At 40.3% G+C, this 16,961-nt stretch overlaps 1 protein-coding gene across 1 annotated transcript; it reads right to left on the reverse strand.

The window, feature by feature from the left end:
* Positions 1-181: 181 nt before the first annotated feature.
* On the reverse strand, positions 182-16,904 carry LOC106567531 (GTP-binding protein SAR1a). Its single transcript, XM_045693418.1, has 8 exons — positions 16,716-16,904; positions 4,789-4,864; positions 3,926-4,045; positions 2,810-2,875; positions 2,591-2,694; positions 2,153-2,284; positions 1,223-1,847; positions 182-1,168 (listed from the first exon to the last, which is right to left on the reverse strand). The coding sequence occupies exons 2-7, from the start codon at positions 4,844-4,846 to the stop codon at positions 1,731-1,733; spliced, it is 597 nt and encodes a 198-aa protein (XP_045549374.1). The 5' UTR covers positions 4,847-4,864; positions 16,716-16,904; the 3' UTR covers positions 182-1,168; positions 1,223-1,730.
* Between the last annotated feature and the right edge of the window lie 57 nt (positions 16,905-16,961).

Consider the following 16,961-nt stretch of genomic DNA (forward strand, 5'->3'; position numbering starts at 1 on the left):
AAAGTGAGATTCAGTTGGTTCCGGGATCCTTGGGACATCCCTACCTTAAACCCTAAAATAAACCCTTACCTACCCTAACCATTTAAAATGTCAACTTCCATTAGAGAAAACGAAGGTGTAATTACTAGTGACAGTCAAGCGACTGAGCCACTCCAAAATAACTGTTGGTTACGGACCACTGTTAACCTGTTATTAATTGCAAACATTTATTACAATTTATGATGCAAACAGAAAGTCTCTCCCTTATCGGAACAGGTCATGGAATACGAGAGAATAAAGAGACGCAAAGGGACAGAACAAAAAAGTATTATGCGCCATTCAATTATGGTTCTGAAAAAAAACACGTTGAGATAAGCACTCAATTCTTAACATTGTAATTTGGCATTTCCTCCCTCGTGTTGTACTTCTGTAGATGGTCATTCAAAATCAAAGAACAAGGCATGCATACGGTTTTTTTATAATGCACATTGATCAAGGAAATCGCTTATATAAAAAAAAAATCTATGGTAGGCATGTACATTCTTTCTTATAGGTTTTCATATGCCTATCCATTCCCACTCATGGACTATTCCTCAAATCTTACTTGGTCAATATATTCATCCTGTTCGTGTCTGCTCGGGGGAGCTCGGCAGTAAAATGGCTTTATAACATTGACAACTACTAGATGTTACATGAAACCAACCACTTTTTACTGCATGTTATTATCAAGCCATTTTCAATCATTTAATTCACAGTTAAATATCATCTTTCTGATCTTGTCTGCTAACAATTTCAACTTCAAACCTCAGACTCAAAGAGATGGTTTTATAGCCAAAAGTTACTTTCTTTTTCCTTGTTCTGAATTAAAGTGTACCTTCCCATTGTGGTCCATGGTCCTTTCTACCGTCTTCTCACACCATGCCTGAGGACCACGAGAGGTCCATGCTGCCTACAACCCGTTGGCCTACCTACACTCATGTCCTGGAGCCTGGGACTACTCATTGCAATGTTGATGAAATGTGATCTTGAAATGCCAATAAGTGACAACCTCTGAAGGAATTTAACTTTTCCCCCAATACATTAATGTAGATCAATGCAGGGCTCTGTATATTATAAGAGTATGACACAGCCACAGAAGGGTGAGTACTGCTGTCTACATTTCTTTCTATGTTTACTGAAATGTAAAATAAATATATATATATATATATATATATATATATATATATATATATATATATATATATATATATATATATATATATATATATATATGATGAAGAAACAAAAATGAATGAAACATGAGTCACATCTGCATGTTGTCTTTCAAGTTAAAAAGAATATGTATTGCGACGTGTACAACTACTCAGCTCTGTCTCACTGCTCAAAATGTGTCGGAAGGGTACCATTAGATTCATTTACAGATTTAGAGTTAGAATGCATTTATCACACCAACAGATGTCACGGGGGAGGCGAAAAGATTGAAACAAAATAGAAAAGATTCATCAGTTAGAATTTTTTTTCAACACTTCTGCAGAATCAATGCTATGTTAATTCTCTTAGAAAAAGAAAGTAAAGGAAGAAAAAAAGCCACACAAAAAATGTTCCGGAGACCAATAAAAGTCTATTGGGTTCAAGTTGTACTGTTTTTTTCTGATAGTGGAGGCAGCAGACTTTATAAACCAAACATGGGACTGAGTGTGGTGGCGGTAGAAGTGGGGAGTCTCCATATAGCGCCTCCTGCTGCCGGGGTTCTAGTCGATGTACTGGGAGAGCCAGCGGAAGCCCTCCCCGTAGCCCTGCCTCTTCAGCACGCTGCACATGAACAACTCCAGTGGTCTCGTGTTCAACTCCTTCATGGGAATGTTGCCCTGGAGACCAGACAAACAACGTCAGGGAACATCATCATTCAAATGCATGGTTGTTCTAACCACCTGTGGCTCTGTTTTTGTTCTTCCTTTGTTTAAAAACTTCTTATCTATGTTAGAGGTAGGGTTTTCAAAGAGGTTATTGCTTTGGTTACTGCTGGGGCCAAGAGTTTACCAACATGACCTGACAAGGTGAAACTCTTGTGATTGTTGTACAGTTCAGTAGTTGCACTGTGAGGAAAGAAGTGGGTGGCACAGTAGTATGAGTAGATGACAGGAGATGTGGGTTAGTGCAGTGATCTCCTCACCTTGCCTGTTGTCTGTCCATACAATCCAAACAGCTCACGCAGTTTCTCCTCACTGATGGCTTCCTGTCTGTCAATCTTGTTGCCAAGGACCAGGATAGGCACGTTTCCAATGGTCTCATCTGTCATTAGTGCCTGTGTGTACCACAGGACGGAGATGTCTGGTTAGTTATCACATTACTCCACACCAAACACGTCATGATCTTAGACATGATCGACCCATGAAACTTTTAGCAGTTACGACTTTGGAAACGCTAAAGAAGCCATTCTTTCGTTGCACATATCCAAAGAAATCAGTACATCACTGATGAACTGCTTATGAAAAGGCCATTTGTTCAGATAGAACATGTATGATGGATTTTAAGTTGAAATCGTTTTCAGCCCCATTCATCTTATTCATGGGGCCTTTTCAATGTAGTTGTGAAATCCATGATTACGCACATCAAGTTCTGTTTTGGACTCGGCCAGTCTCGGGATGTCCAAGCAATCCACAAGGAAGACGATGCCGTTGATGGCGGGGAGGTAGTTTTTCCACACTCTGCGAGCTGTTTGATAACGCACAATGAGCAAAATAAATTAGTGCCGTGCAGTTTTGCTGGGAGCCACAAATGGACAGATCGACGTTCTCTCACACACAGACAGTCAGGCACACATACATACCTTGTGCATGGCCTCCAAGGTCAAAGGTGGTGAAGGTCATGCCAGCAATCGTCAGCTCTTCCGAGGCTGGTGGGTAAAATGGGTCATGGTTACATTGGAAAACTACTACACAAGCTCAGTCAATTGGGTAACCATCAAATAGGTAGGACAAGAGTAAAAGTAGCCAGCGCTAGCCTTTTATGAACATCTGAGGGGCAGTGTTCATTTTGGCACGCTTGGATTTAGTCGTCTTAGTCATTTTGGCACATTTTTGTCATTTGAATTATGATTTAGTGTAGTTGTCAAAACTAAAAAACGAAATGCCCTTTAATTTGAGTCACATTACATTTGTATTGCCTCAATAACCTATAGTAAACATACATCACTGACTTCCATGTGCACAAACATACATAGCCTTGTCCAACCAATATTTTTCTGCATAACATTAGATTCTCTACCCAACAGCAGAAATATGACAAATATAAGAAAAATCTGCCCATGTAAATTCCTATTTTAGCCTACATAGATATTGCACATTACATACAAAACACACACAGAGACAGACAAGAGAGGGTAGCGATCACCAGGTGGTAAAGTATTGTGTGACTGGTTAGCTATGGGGAAGCAAGAGAGTCGCCTGCGCGGAGCCTGTCTGCCCATATTCATCGCTTGCTCCCCAGCAGCTCACCAGCTGATGTAGGCTGTGCGCGTCCTTCCCACTGCTGAACAGAACTGCGAAGCACATCTGTGCTGCTAAAATCTAATAATTGTACTCATCACTGAAAAGCTCTTAATCTCTCAAAACTCCAGTCCACTTAGTCAGACTTTAGTCACAGAGAAGTTAGTCTCAGTCAACTGATATGAAAAAAATCATTTATTTATATTTTTGTCTATATTAGTCAGTTATAGTCAAGTCAATTGGCACAATCTGTTTATTCTTTTTCATTTAAATTAGGTATTTGACGAATAGTTCAGTCACTATTTTTGTTGTTGAAATTATCACTGCGGAGAAGATCATACTTGGGATTGACTGTTGAACTATTAGGCCTGCTCATAAGCTACCATCTGTTTCCTTAGTTCTCGATGGGCACGTTTCTAGAAAAATGACACAAATGTGACTATAAAAGATCTACTCACTTGGATGTAAAGTTGGCACATGCTGTCCCAATCTATCATCTTTGAGCATGTGCAGTAGCGTTGTCTTGCCAGCATTGTCCAGTCCAAGAAATACTAACTTGCCCGATTTCTTGTACAGTCCTAAAACATAAATGTATCAAACAAATATTTCAGAATATTTTTTTGTACATTGAAAGCGGAGAAGCTGCGACTTCCTATCACCAAGCCCTGTCAAGAATTGTTGACTTTCCTTTGCCTAACAATGTTTTCACAATGAAACCAAATCATTGGAAACTCTTCTCAGCAACAAAATAAGTCAAACTTGAAAGTGTTGAAGTACAAGTTAAGACTTGCTGTCAGGTAGGCATAACCTATAGCGAACAAGCTTTGTCATTTCTATCCGAGTGAGCTCTGAGGCCTAGCCGTCATCATTACTCCACACCACTGGAACATCAGCACTACCTGTTTAACAAGTTCAGCAGGAGTGTCACCACGCCTCTCGGGGATGAGAGCTAGCTAGTGTCACAGAAACTAGAGGGCTCTGGAGAGGAAGGGTAAAGCGAGTTGTAGCAGCAGCCTCTTGTTTGTGTTTCACTGTAGCTTAGCAGTGGGCACACACACTGTAAAACACCTAGGCCTAGTCCTATACTAGTCAATTCATCAGTTACCACGTTCAACCACAAGAGGGACAACATGGATTTCTAGGAACGACAGACAGACAGTACCACACTCGTTGGCATTCTTTTAGAACAGGTAGCGATTGGGAAACCAAGAAATAAACAGAAAAGGTATCAGTACTGAGTAGCTTAAGATCGATCTTCCTATACAAGCCATTCAGAGGACAGTATTGAAAGTGTAATAGGTGATGTTTAGATAGTACTTACCTAGAAACTGCAGTACGCTACTGAAACCACTATAAATCCAATCAAATATGAAGGACATATCCGGAGCTGGTGAATCCTGTAAGAAAGCAAGAACAGAGGCTATGAACAACAGGCATGCAAGAACAGTACATGTGAAAACGTTTGATTAATTACTTGGCTCTGATCTTCCTTAGACACAAAAGAAATTAAGATCTAGGCTTAATGGAAGCTAGAACCCAAGAGCAGTTTCCCCAATCTCAAATAAGGAGCCATTTTAGATCAACAATAAAAATAATTGGTGCTTTCAAGACAACTGGGAACTCTGGAAAAATACAAGGTCAAATCATGACATCAGTGATCTTTGTCAGAAAGCTCTACAAAGAGGCCTGAGTTCTCCAGTTGGAATTCCGAGTTAGATAACCATTAACCTCTCTGGGGTATGTGGGACGAAATCGTCCCACCTACTCAACAGCCAGTGGAATCCCGTGGCGCGATATTCAAATACCTTAGAAATGCTATTACTTCAATTTCTCAAACATATGACTATATGGAGTAAAAAAGCGATAATATTCCGACCGGGAAACCCTGTTTTCGTTCAAAGATGAAAAAATAAAAACATGGTATCGGCTCGTGCACGCACCCCCAGTCTCATTGTTCTCTGATCGACCACTATCCAAATGCGCTACTGTTTTTCAGCAATGGGCTCCAAAGTCATCATTCACCGTTCTGCCGCCTTCTGAGAGCCTATGGGAGCCGTAGGAGGTGTCACTTTACAACAGAGATCCTCAGTTTTCAATAAAGAGAGTGTAAAAGGCCAAGAAATGGTCAGAGTTGGCACTTACATGTAAGGAATCTTCTCAGGTTTTTGCCTGCCATATGAGTTCTGTTATACTCACAGACACCATTCAAACAGTTTTAGAAACTTTAAGGTGTTTTCTATCCAAATCAAACAATTATATGCATATTCTAGTTTCTGGGCAGTAGTAATAACCAGATTAAATCGGGTACGTTTTTTATCCAGCCATGCAAATACTGCCCCCTATCCAACAGGTTAACTACTTTTCCCCCCCAGTCGGAGCTTGTTTTATTCAGAGTTCCCAGTTGTTTTGAATGCGGCATGACCCAACAGTGAAGAGATGAGGCTATTAGTTATCCCGGATTCCAAAACTGTTGATCAACAATCTATATCAGTGATGGGCACCTTCCTAATATTGAGTTGCGCCCCTTTTGCCCTCAGAACAGCCTCAAGTCATTGAGCATTGACACTACAAGGTGTCGAAAGCATTACACATGCATGCTGGCCCATGTTGACTCCAATGTGTCCCATAGTTGTGAAGTTAGCTAGATGGTTCACCAGCCAAAGAACATTCTTGATACACACGGAAAACTGTTCAGCTTGAAACCCAGCAGCGTTGCAGTTCTTGATACACACAAACCGGTGCGTCTGGCACCTACCACCATACCCCGTTCAAAAGGCACTGAAATCTTTGTCTTGCCCATTCATTCTATGAACGGCACACAAACACAATCCATGTCTCAATTGTAACAAGACTTAAAAATCCTTTAACCTGTCTGGGCTAGGGGGTAGTATTTTCACAGCCGGATGAAAAACGTACCCAATTTAAAAAAGGTTACTACTCTGGCCCAGAAACTAGAATATGCATATTATTAGTAGATTTGGATAGAAAACACTCTGAAGTTTCTAAAACTCTTTGAATGGTGTCTGTGAGTATAACAGAACTCATATGGCAGGCAAAAACCTGAGAAAGTCAACCAGGAAGTGGAGGATCTGAGAATTGTAGTTCTTTCTAGTCCCTTTCGAAACTACAGTATCTGTGGGGTTACGTTGCACTTCCTAAGGCTTCCATTGGCTGCAAAAAGCCTTCAGAAAGTGGTTTGAGCATTCTCCTGTTACTGGGCAGATAATAGGAGCTCAGTTACTGAGTGGTCTGCCTGGCAACAAAGGGATTGGATATGCGCAGTCACGCGAGCGCGCCGTTCCTTCTTTTTCTCCTTGAATGAATACGCTATTGTCCGGTTGGAATATTATCGCAATTTTACGTTAAAAATACCATAAAGATTGATTTTAAACAGCGTTTGACATGCTTCTAAGTACAGTAATGGAACATTTTGACTTTTTGTCTCTGGTTCCGCGCTCGCGCGTTATGCCTTTGGATAAGTGATCTGTACGCACGAACAAAACGGCGGTATTTGTACATAAATATGGATTATTTCGAACAAAAACATTTCTTGTGGAAGTAGCAGTCCTGGGAGTGCATTCTGACAAAGATCAGCAAAGGTAAGAGAATATTTCTAATAGTAATTCTGAGTTTAGGTTGCCCCGAACTTGGCGGGTGTCTGTATAGCTCTCTGTGATGGCTGAGCTATGTACTCAGAATATTGAAAAATGTGCTCTCTCCGTAAAGCTATTTTAAAATCTGACAAAGCGGTTGCATCCAGGAGTAGTCTCTCTATAATTCCTTAAATAATTGTTATATATTTTGTCAACGTTTATGATTAGTATTTTTGTAAATTGATGTGCACATTCATCGGAAGTTTTGGTGGGAATACATTTTCTGAACTTCACGCACCAATGTAAAATGCTGTTTTTGTATATAAATATGAACTTTATCGAACAAAACATACATGTATTGTGTAACATAATGTCCTAGGAGTGTCATCTGATGACGATCGTCAAAGGTTAGTGCTTCATTTAGCTGTGTTTTGGGTTTCATTGACACATGTCCTTGCTTGGAAAATGGCTGTGTGATTATTTTTGTCTATGTACTCTCCTAACATAATCTAATGTTTTGCTTTCGCTGTATAGCCTTTTTGAAATCAGACTGTGGTTACATCAAGGAGAAGTGTATCTTTAAAATGGTGTAAAATAGTTGTATGTTTGAGAAAGTTGAATTATGACATTTTGTTGTTTTTGAATTTGCCGCCCTGATATTTCACTGGCTGTGTCCCGCAGGTGCTACCGTCCCACGTAGCCCATAGAAGTTAAATCATCTGCTCCCCTTTATCTACACTGACTGAAGTGGATTTAACATGTGAAATTAATAAGCGATGATAGCTTTCACCTTGTCAATCTGTCATGGAAAGAGCAGGTCTTCCTAATGTTTCGTATACTCAGTGTATAAGACACCGAAGTAAATTATTATAATGTATTTAGATGTGACAGATTACAGAAAAGGGGAGGAGTGGCCATATACAGTTGAAGTCAGAAGTTTACATACACCTTAGCCAAATACATTTAAATTCAGTTACACAATTCCTGACATTTAATCCTAGTAAAAATTCCCTGTCTTAGGATCACCACTTTATTTTAAGAATGTGAAATGTCAGAATAATAGTGGAGAGAATGATTTATTTCAGCTTTTATTTCTTTCACCACATTCCCAGTAGGTCAGAAGTTTACATGCATTCAATTAGTATTTGGTAGCATTGCCTTTAAATTGTTTAACTTGGGTTAAATGTTTTGGGTAGCCTTCCACAAGCTTCCCACAATAAGTTGGGTGAATTTTGGCCCATTCCTCCTGACAGAGCTGGTGTAACTGAGTCACGTTTGTAGGCCTCCTTGCTCGCACGCGCTTTTTCAGTTCTGCCCACAAATGTTTTATAGGATTGAGGTCAGGGTTTTGTGATGGCCACACCAATACCTCGACTTTGTTGTCCTTAAGCCATTTTGCCACAACTTTGGAAGTACGCTTGTGGTCATTGTCCATTTGGAAGACCCATTCGCGACCAAGCTTTAACTTCCTGACAGATGTCTTGAAATGTTGCTTCAATATATCCACATAATTTTCCAACCTCATGATGCCATCTATTTTGTGAAGTGCACCAGGTCCTCCTGCAGCAAAGCACCCCCACAACATGATGCTGCCACCCCCGTGCTTCCCGGTTGGGATGGTGTTCTTTGGCTGGCAAGCCTCCCCCTTTTTCCTCCAAACCTAACGATGATCATTATGGCCAAACAATTCTATTTTTCTTTCATCAGACCAGAGGACATTTCTCCAAGAAGTACGATCTTTGTCCCCATGTGCAGTTGCAAACCGTAGTCTGGCTTTTTTAATGGCGGTTTTGGAGCAGTGGCTTCTTCCTTGCTGAGCGGCCTTTCAGGTTATGTCAATAAAGACTCGTTTTACTCTGGATATAGATACCTTTGTACCTTTTTCCTCCAGCATCTTCACAAGGTCCTTTGCTGTTGTTCTGGGATTGATTTTCACACCAAAGTACGTTCATCTCTAGGAGACAGAACGCGTCTCTTTCCTGTGTGGTATGACAGCTGCGTGGTCCCATGGTGTTTATACTTGCGTACTATTGTTTGTACAGATGAATGTGGTACCTTCAGGTGTTTGGAAATTGCTCCCAAGGATGAACCAAACTTGTGGAGGTCTACAATGTTTTTTCTGAGGTCTTGGCTGATTTCTTTTGATTTTCCCATGATGTCAAGCAAAGAGGCACGAAGTTTGAAGTTAAGCCTTATAATACATCCACAGGTACACCTCCAATTGACTCAAATGATGTCAATTAGCCTATCAGATGCCCAAGAATTTAATGGTAATTTCTCTACCATAAGATGCCTCCATCAGTTTAGAGAATTTGTCAATACGACCAACCGGCCTCAGACCACGCAAACCCAAGACCTTCACATTCAGCTTCTTCACCTGTGGGATCATCAGAGACCAGACACCCGGACAGCTGATGAAACTGAGGAGTATTTCTGTCTTTAATAAAGCCCTTTTGGGAGGAAAAACTAATTCTGATTGTCTGGGCCTGGCTCCCAAGTGGGTGGATCTATGCCCTCCAAAGCCCCTGCCCAGTCATGTAAAATCCATAGATTAGGACCTAATTAATTGACTGATTTCATTCATTGTAAATTGTGTTTAAATTTTTGTTCAGTATATAACTTGTATATATATTTTTTAAACATAGGAAAGTATGTGGACACCTGCTCATCCAACATCTCATTCCAAAACCATGGCATTAATATGGGGTTGGTCCCCCCTTTGCTGCTATAACAGCCTCCACTCTCCTGGGAAGGCTTTCCACTAGATGTTGGAACATTGCTGCAGGGACTTGCTTCCATTCAGCCACAAGAGCATCAGTGAGGTCGGGCAATGATGTTGGGCAATTAGGCCTGGCTCGCAGTCGGTGTTCCAATTCATCCAAAAGGTGTTCGATGGGGATGAGCTCAGGGCTCTGTGCAGGCCAGTCAAGTTCTTCCACACCGATCTCGACAAACTATTTCTGTATGGACCTCGCTTTGTGCACGGGGCATTGTCATGCTGAAACAGCAAAGGGCCTTCCCCAAACTGTTGCCACAAAGTTAGAGGCACAGAATCATCTAGAATGTCATTATGTGCTGTCGCATTAAGATTTCCCTTCCCTGGAATTAAGGGGCCTAGCCCGAACCATGGAAAACATCCCCAGACCATTATTCCTCCGCCACCAAACTTTACAGTTGGCACTATGCACTGGGACAGGTAGCTTTTTTCTGGCATCGGAACAAACACAGATTTGTCTGTCGGACTGCCAGCTAGCGGATGGCCATTGTTGCTCCTTGATGTTTCCACTCCACAATAATAGCCCCTACAATTGACGGCGACAGCTCTAGCAGGGCACAAATTTGATGAACTGACTTGTTGGAAAGGTGGCATCATATGCCACGTTGATAGTCACTGAACTCTTCAGTAAGGTCATTCTACTGTCAGCAACAGGTTTCATTCAAATAGCCAAATCCACTACTTTGAAGGGGTGTCCACATATAAATGAAAACATACTTGTGTGTAAAGGCCTTTTACAAAAAGTCCCACTGTACCTAACATAATTAAAAACTTTAAGCATACAAGTTACCACACCCGATCTTAGGGATTGCCAACTATGGAAATTCCTCTACTGAGTTAGGTAAATCAGCTTGTAGTTTCCTTCACCTTATTTAAAATGTCCTTATATTTGATGTTTTGGTGCAATTCAAAAAGATAATTGAGGAATTCATTATTGATGAATGTGTTTATGACCATGTTATTTTTCCCACTTGCATTTATATTTTCATGCGTGTATTTTCTGTAATTTATGTAATTCAGGCCTCATCCACAAGAGAGACCTTAGTGTCAGTAGGACTCCCTGATACACTAAAGGTTAAATAAAATATGGTATCTGAGTGAGACTAACAAAATCAATGGGGACCCCCCAAACGGTAATTCGACCATGCTCACAACTTCAGATTTTTGGTCGCTAAACTAATTTAGCCATCTTAAATAATGTTAGCCGACATGGGCTAATTAACTGACTATCAGTGACTGACAGAAGAGAAAAACTGCTGATGCACACCACATTTCGAAATTCCACCTTGTGTATTCTATTGTAACACTGAACATTAAATTGAGACCCCGACTGAGTTCCCCCAAACAATATTGTGATCTGAGGGCATAAGGACCACCAATTGCCCATCCATGATCTATTATAATTCTAAGGGTTTGGCTACTTCTGGAACCAGAGGAAGCATCAGTGACACAGGCAAAGTAATATGGCACAATTAGTCTATTAGCCTATATTTGTGTTTCCAAAGGTAGACTAACAACCATCCTAGAGTCCAGGTCCTACAAGACCTTAGAATCCCTGCAATCCGAGTTCAGCATGTGGAACGCGCTGCGTGTCACATCGTCGCAAGGAGAGTCTCTCTCATCTGAAGGATTTAGCAACATGTGATAAGAACAACGACAATCAATGGCACCCCTCAGGAAGTATTATCTTGTTCCAGTGAGATTCATTGGACAGAAGTACAGGCAGTTCAGACCAATGTTCACACAAGTCTCTTTCCTAACAGCCAAGACACGTGCTTATGAACATGGCCTCAACGACACTGACTCAGAGCCTGATAATGTGGACCATGGGCCTTGTAAATGGATAATCCCAGTCAGGTTTAGTTTGCTAACATTAGTCTATTGTACTTTCCATGAAAAAATACATGCAAGATACAAACCCTAATGTCCTGCCATAATCATTCAAGCATGGAACGGCTGCACAGGGAACCTTTTAAACTTGATATTTAACATGAACGATTTGACTAAACTAACAAACCAATGGCTACCTAAGAAAAAAATCCTCTAAAATAAAAATGTGCATGCAGTTTCTGTAACGTAAAATAAAATGCAATTCACAGTCAAAAGGTAGGCTCCCAACACCTCTAAATAAATACGTCCTTCAATGAGCACTGGGCAGGAGATTTATATAAATAAAATAAAAAGTCAAAATGGACACACCTACTCAAGGGTTTTTATTTTTTTACTAATTTTCCACAGTGTACAATAATAGTGAATACACCCTAACTATACAATAACATGGAATCATGTAGTAACCAAAAAAAAAAGAAGTGTTAAATTAAATCAAAATATATTTGAGATTCTTCAAAGTAGCCACCCTTTGCCTTGATGACAGCTTTGCACACTCTTGGCAATTTCTCAACCAGCTTCATGAGGTAGTCACCTGGAATGCATTTCAATTAACAGGTGTGCCTTATTAAAAGTAAATTTGTGGAATTTCTTTCCTTCTTAATGCGTTTGAGCCCTTCAGTTGTGTTGTGACAAGGTAGGGGTGGTATACAGAACTGTTGGCTCAAACGCATAGTTTTGAAGTCTTCACTGTTATTGCACAATACAGAAAACAGTAAAAAAAATAAAGAAAAACCCTTGAATGAGTAGGAGTCCAAACTTTTGACTGGTACTGTATATTTGAAATAAAAAGAGACCTCAGTGGCCTGGCTGGCTGAGTTGGTAATTTTACACCAAGATTTTTGTCACAAAACTCAGACTCAACTGTCTCCCCGTCTAGCGTGCACCACAATGCGCCCGGCAGGCTGGCCGACCTGTGACCAGTTACGCAACGTGCAAACAGCTCCAGGGCTAAAGTATATGGGAGCCAAAGGTCAAGACCATGCAAATACAGCTGAACTACACATCAGCAGGAGCTCTCCCCTTTGCCCTGGCTGCTGCTGACACACTGTGGGTTGGAGGATCTGTGTGTGACGTGATCCAGTGGAGGCAAAAGATCTACTGGCTTAATTTCTGAATTGGAGTGCCTGTGTAAACACAGCCAAGTAAATACCCTACTCTAGAACAGTTTAGCAGGGAAGCCAGCATATTTTGTAGAGATGTACCACACCGGCTTCTAGCATTTTCCAACTATCAAAGCAAGAGAGCAGAGCCCTACGCTAAACAACCTCTGATTTACCATATCAGTCTGATTTTACATGATTACGTCAATGGACACTCAAAAAAGTCTCAGCAGTAGTCGTCATGGAGATACAATATAATAGTATTCTATTGTGTTATGTGTTCAACTTAATTCTGTTAATTCCCCTGAACACCAGTCCTTTTAGACATGTAATTGATCAATCTAGGCCCAACAATAATATTTAGAATTTACAGCATCTAGCCTAACCAAAAGAAAAATCAGAAAGTAGTGACACCTCCAACATTTTATATGATATTTCAATATTAAGGCCAGCGGGCATTGAGGTGCAGGACCGGAAGTGTACTTACAGATTACAGAAAAATATACTTCCAGTAGGACATCAGACTCCCTGACAGATCTACTTGCTCGTGTTCTCACCTTTTTCCTAGAGCCTCTTAAATAGGAGAACATGTATTCAACTCAAACATAAACTACAGGTTATGACAGCTAGCGATATCTTACAAACACTGATCAATCAAGTCACTGTTTTCATCCCTAAAAGAAGTTGAGGTGAGAACAGATTGCTCTAGAAAAGCCATAGCTACTATACACGTGGGGGAAAGAAAATACAATGAATAAATCCAGATTATAAAACAGGTTTTTGGAGTGCTGATTAGATGATAGCAGGGAGTTATGGCACCACAATCTCAGCATTCTCCAGGTTCCATTAGATTTATCAATGCACACCCACTGTCCCAAAGCCCAGCCAGTCAATTTATAAACTTCATCTCCCAATATTTCCCTATGCTACTAGGCTAACATTTGGGTTGTCTAAACCTTGCTGTCTGCTTCTCTGACCTGTGGAACAATGTTGCAGTTTTTTTTGACAGCTTCTCTGGCCAGGCGAATTCATTTATCAGGATAATTTTTGTACCTTTATTTTACTAGGCAAGTCAGTTAAGAACAAATTCTTACTTACAATGACGGCCTACCGGGGAATAGTGGGTTCAGGGGCAGAACGACAGATTCTTACCTTGTCAGCTCGGGGATTCGATCCAGCAACCTTTCGGGTTACTGGCCCAACGCTCTAACCACTAGGCTACCTGCCGCCCCAGACATATTTCATTATAAGTGGACATATCCAAAGAAATGGCAAAAGAAACAAAGGAAAAACAAACTAAAGTGCATATAGCTTGCCGTCATTTCGGCTACTAGAGGTGATTGTGTTAGCTTTAGTTGGCAAGCTAGCAAAGGAGAAGTAGCTAGCCTGCATAGCTACATGTTAATGATTTGTTAAACCATAACAATTGCAAATGCAATGGATAGAATGAACGACCAGCCCATAGATAATTTTCCTTACATAGTCAGCTAACCTGCGTGAGCGCATCCATGTGGCCGAAGTCAGCATGTTGTGATTCTCAATGGCTAGATTGCTAGCAAGAATGACAAGAAACTGCCATTTGGGGAATCGTAAGTGGCTCGTTTCATCTTGTTATTGATACCATGTCTTCTTTTGACAGATTTCATGTCAATGCTAATATGGCTCAAATTCGCTAGCTAGCTAACGGAGGATTTATTTGAGAGGAAACAAGTGCTCATTGTGCAAATGTATTTATAGTTTCAATAAAATATTGGCGACGAAATATAGCTTACATGTTGTCAACAATCTAAGCCAACCCTGTCTGTTTTGCACTATAGTTGTGCACGCGTCAGTTTTGTTGATAAACAACCAGCCCGTTTATTTGTAACGGGCGGTTGCCTAGCCTAGTGGTTGGACTAGTAACCGAAAGGTTGCAAGTTCGAATCCCCAAGCTGACAAGGTAGAAATCTGTCGTTCTGCCCCTGAACAAGGCAGTAACCCACTGTTCCTAGGCCGTCATTGAAAATAAGAATTTGTTCTTAACTGACTTGCCTAGTTAAATAAAGGTTAGAGCGAGAGCAGTGTGTTTGTAGTTGTTGTGGCGTAAACCACCCTGTAAAAAAAATATTTTAAAAATTGGCTAGCAACTTGACAATCTGTGAACTAACGACTGGCTTTTGCCCAGACTATTTTGTATGGTGGAAGGATAAAATTAAACTAATTTACTCAATATAATGTTTTTCATTTAAACATTAAATCTTTGAACATGTTGGCAAGCGTTTTATAAAAGCAATAAGGCCCTCGAACACAGGAATTATCAAAAATAACACCGCCTCTAAGGGCTCTTTACCCGGCCTGAGGCGAAACAGCCTTTAGTCAGAAGTTATTCACGCGATAATTCCCAGGTTCTCATGCCTTAATGCTTAAGTATAATCTGTATCAATCTAATATGAAACGCTTAAGAGTCGTGGTTATAATCGTAAAACAAAAGACAATTGCATAGTGTCAGACACTAAATATATTAATTTCAAATGCCCACTAATTAATAGTAGTTATCATAACATTGTTGATCTTACTCCAATCTAATCAATCAATCATGTAATCAATCATCATTTCGAAGTATGGGGGATTTTCAATATATGGCCAATAGAATTCAACAGAGGAGAATCTGGAGCTATTTGACTGATTTAGGTATTTCTAGTTTGGGGACTAACATTACTAGAAGAGGATATTTATGTTAATGCATCAACGTGTCAGACTTAAAATTAAAATACAATTTATGGCTAAAGGGAATTGGGTTCAACATTGCACAAGTCTCAGCGCACTTCACACAAGAATTCACCAACTCGCACACCTCAAACGAATCTTATGTCACCGATACACATCGAGTTTGATTTTATTGACTCCAAAAAAATAACATTTCAGCTCGAAGGTGGCTGTATCATAGCAATCAGATTTTAACGGCCTTTTGTGATACTCCATTAGCCGCTACTGGATATGTCCTGTTTGAATGTAGAAAATGTTCCATTATTACAATAAATCCCTTTTTTGTTCAATTTAGTAATCCAACAATTTGTACACCACCAGGTCCACCTTCAACTGGATAAAGACATTTTAGAAGACACGTTTAGCCGAATCGAGAAAGAAGATACTGTAGTATAGCCAAGTTAAGGTTGGTCGAAAGTTCTGTGTTATGCCAAACATTAACTTACCTATGTTGTAACAGCATCACATTAGCCCGTTACAATCCGCTAACTACCTGTCATTAAGGCATCTGTTTAATCGATGGTGCAAAATCACCATGATGAATAACATAACAACGACCACTATGACCAGTTGGCTAGTTAACGTTTGGAAGCATAGCGAGCTGTTAAAGTCACAAATTGTATTATTACGTTCAGCTGGCAGCGGAGGAGGAGTTGGTTTTATTCACATTTAGATAACTGGGTTATATTAAAATATAGTTAACGACAACGTTGACATACACACGTAAGTTGCCATAGCGATTGGTTAGCCCTCTAGCTAGCTAAGTGCATATGAATTCATAGATACGTGTCATTTTCAAAGCTAGCTACAGACATTAGCGTCGAGCTAGTTGTGGGAGGGAGATAATGCCAATACAGCTAACTTTAGTTAACCGCGAAGCGGTTTGTTACAACTAGAGAACATTTCTCAAGGTAGTAATTCACATACTACTAAATGGGCCTAATTTAAGGTTACCACATTATGTTTCAAAATAAGACAAAACGTTAGCTAACTAACGTCAGCCGCAAACTACACACTTTGTTTTAGGCTTCCTGCTCAAATGACGTTAGTATGAAGCTAACGTTAACAAGCAGTGTTACCGAACGTTCAAATAAACTCACTGGCGCAAACCCCATATTTGAAATAATTAATGCGAAACACTTACCCGTTAGCTAAGTGTATATCAATTTACTAAATATGTTTTCTCTTAAAATCATGAAAATCGGCCTTCTGGTGAAACGAGAGTCCGCAATTCGCGTCTTCCTCTCCACCTTCGTATTTTGTTACAGAGCCACGACACAGCAATGGCTGTCCTCAGGCCTAGCCGCTTCCTGTTTATGTTTCACAATAATCTTTCCGGTAGGGGAACAAAATATTATCAAAGTTCGTGCTCTCCTGTAATGTAAAGGTG

Source organism: Salmo salar, chromosome ssa13 (assembly GCF_905237065.1).
Source record: "Salmo salar chromosome ssa13, Ssal_v3.1, whole genome shotgun sequence".
Lineage (NCBI taxonomy): Eukaryota > Metazoa > Chordata > Actinopteri > Salmoniformes > Salmonidae > Salmo > Salmo salar.

What these genes read in the sequence shown, in the direction of transcription:
- LOC106567531 (XM_045693418.1), bottom strand. Translation starts at nt 4,846, where the DNA reads ATGTCCTTCATATTTGATTGGATTTATAGTGGTTTCAGTAGCGTACTG. An exon ending in TAGCGTACTGCAGTTTCTAG is followed by an intron (nt 4,046 to 4,788) that starts GTAAGTACTATC and finishes TTTATGTTTTAG; the next exon opens with GACTGTACAAGAAATCGGGC. An exon ending in AGTCCAAAACAGAACTTGAT is followed by an intron (nt 2,285 to 2,590) that starts GTGCGTAATCAT and finishes TGGTACACACAG; the next exon opens with GCACTAATGACAGATGAGAC.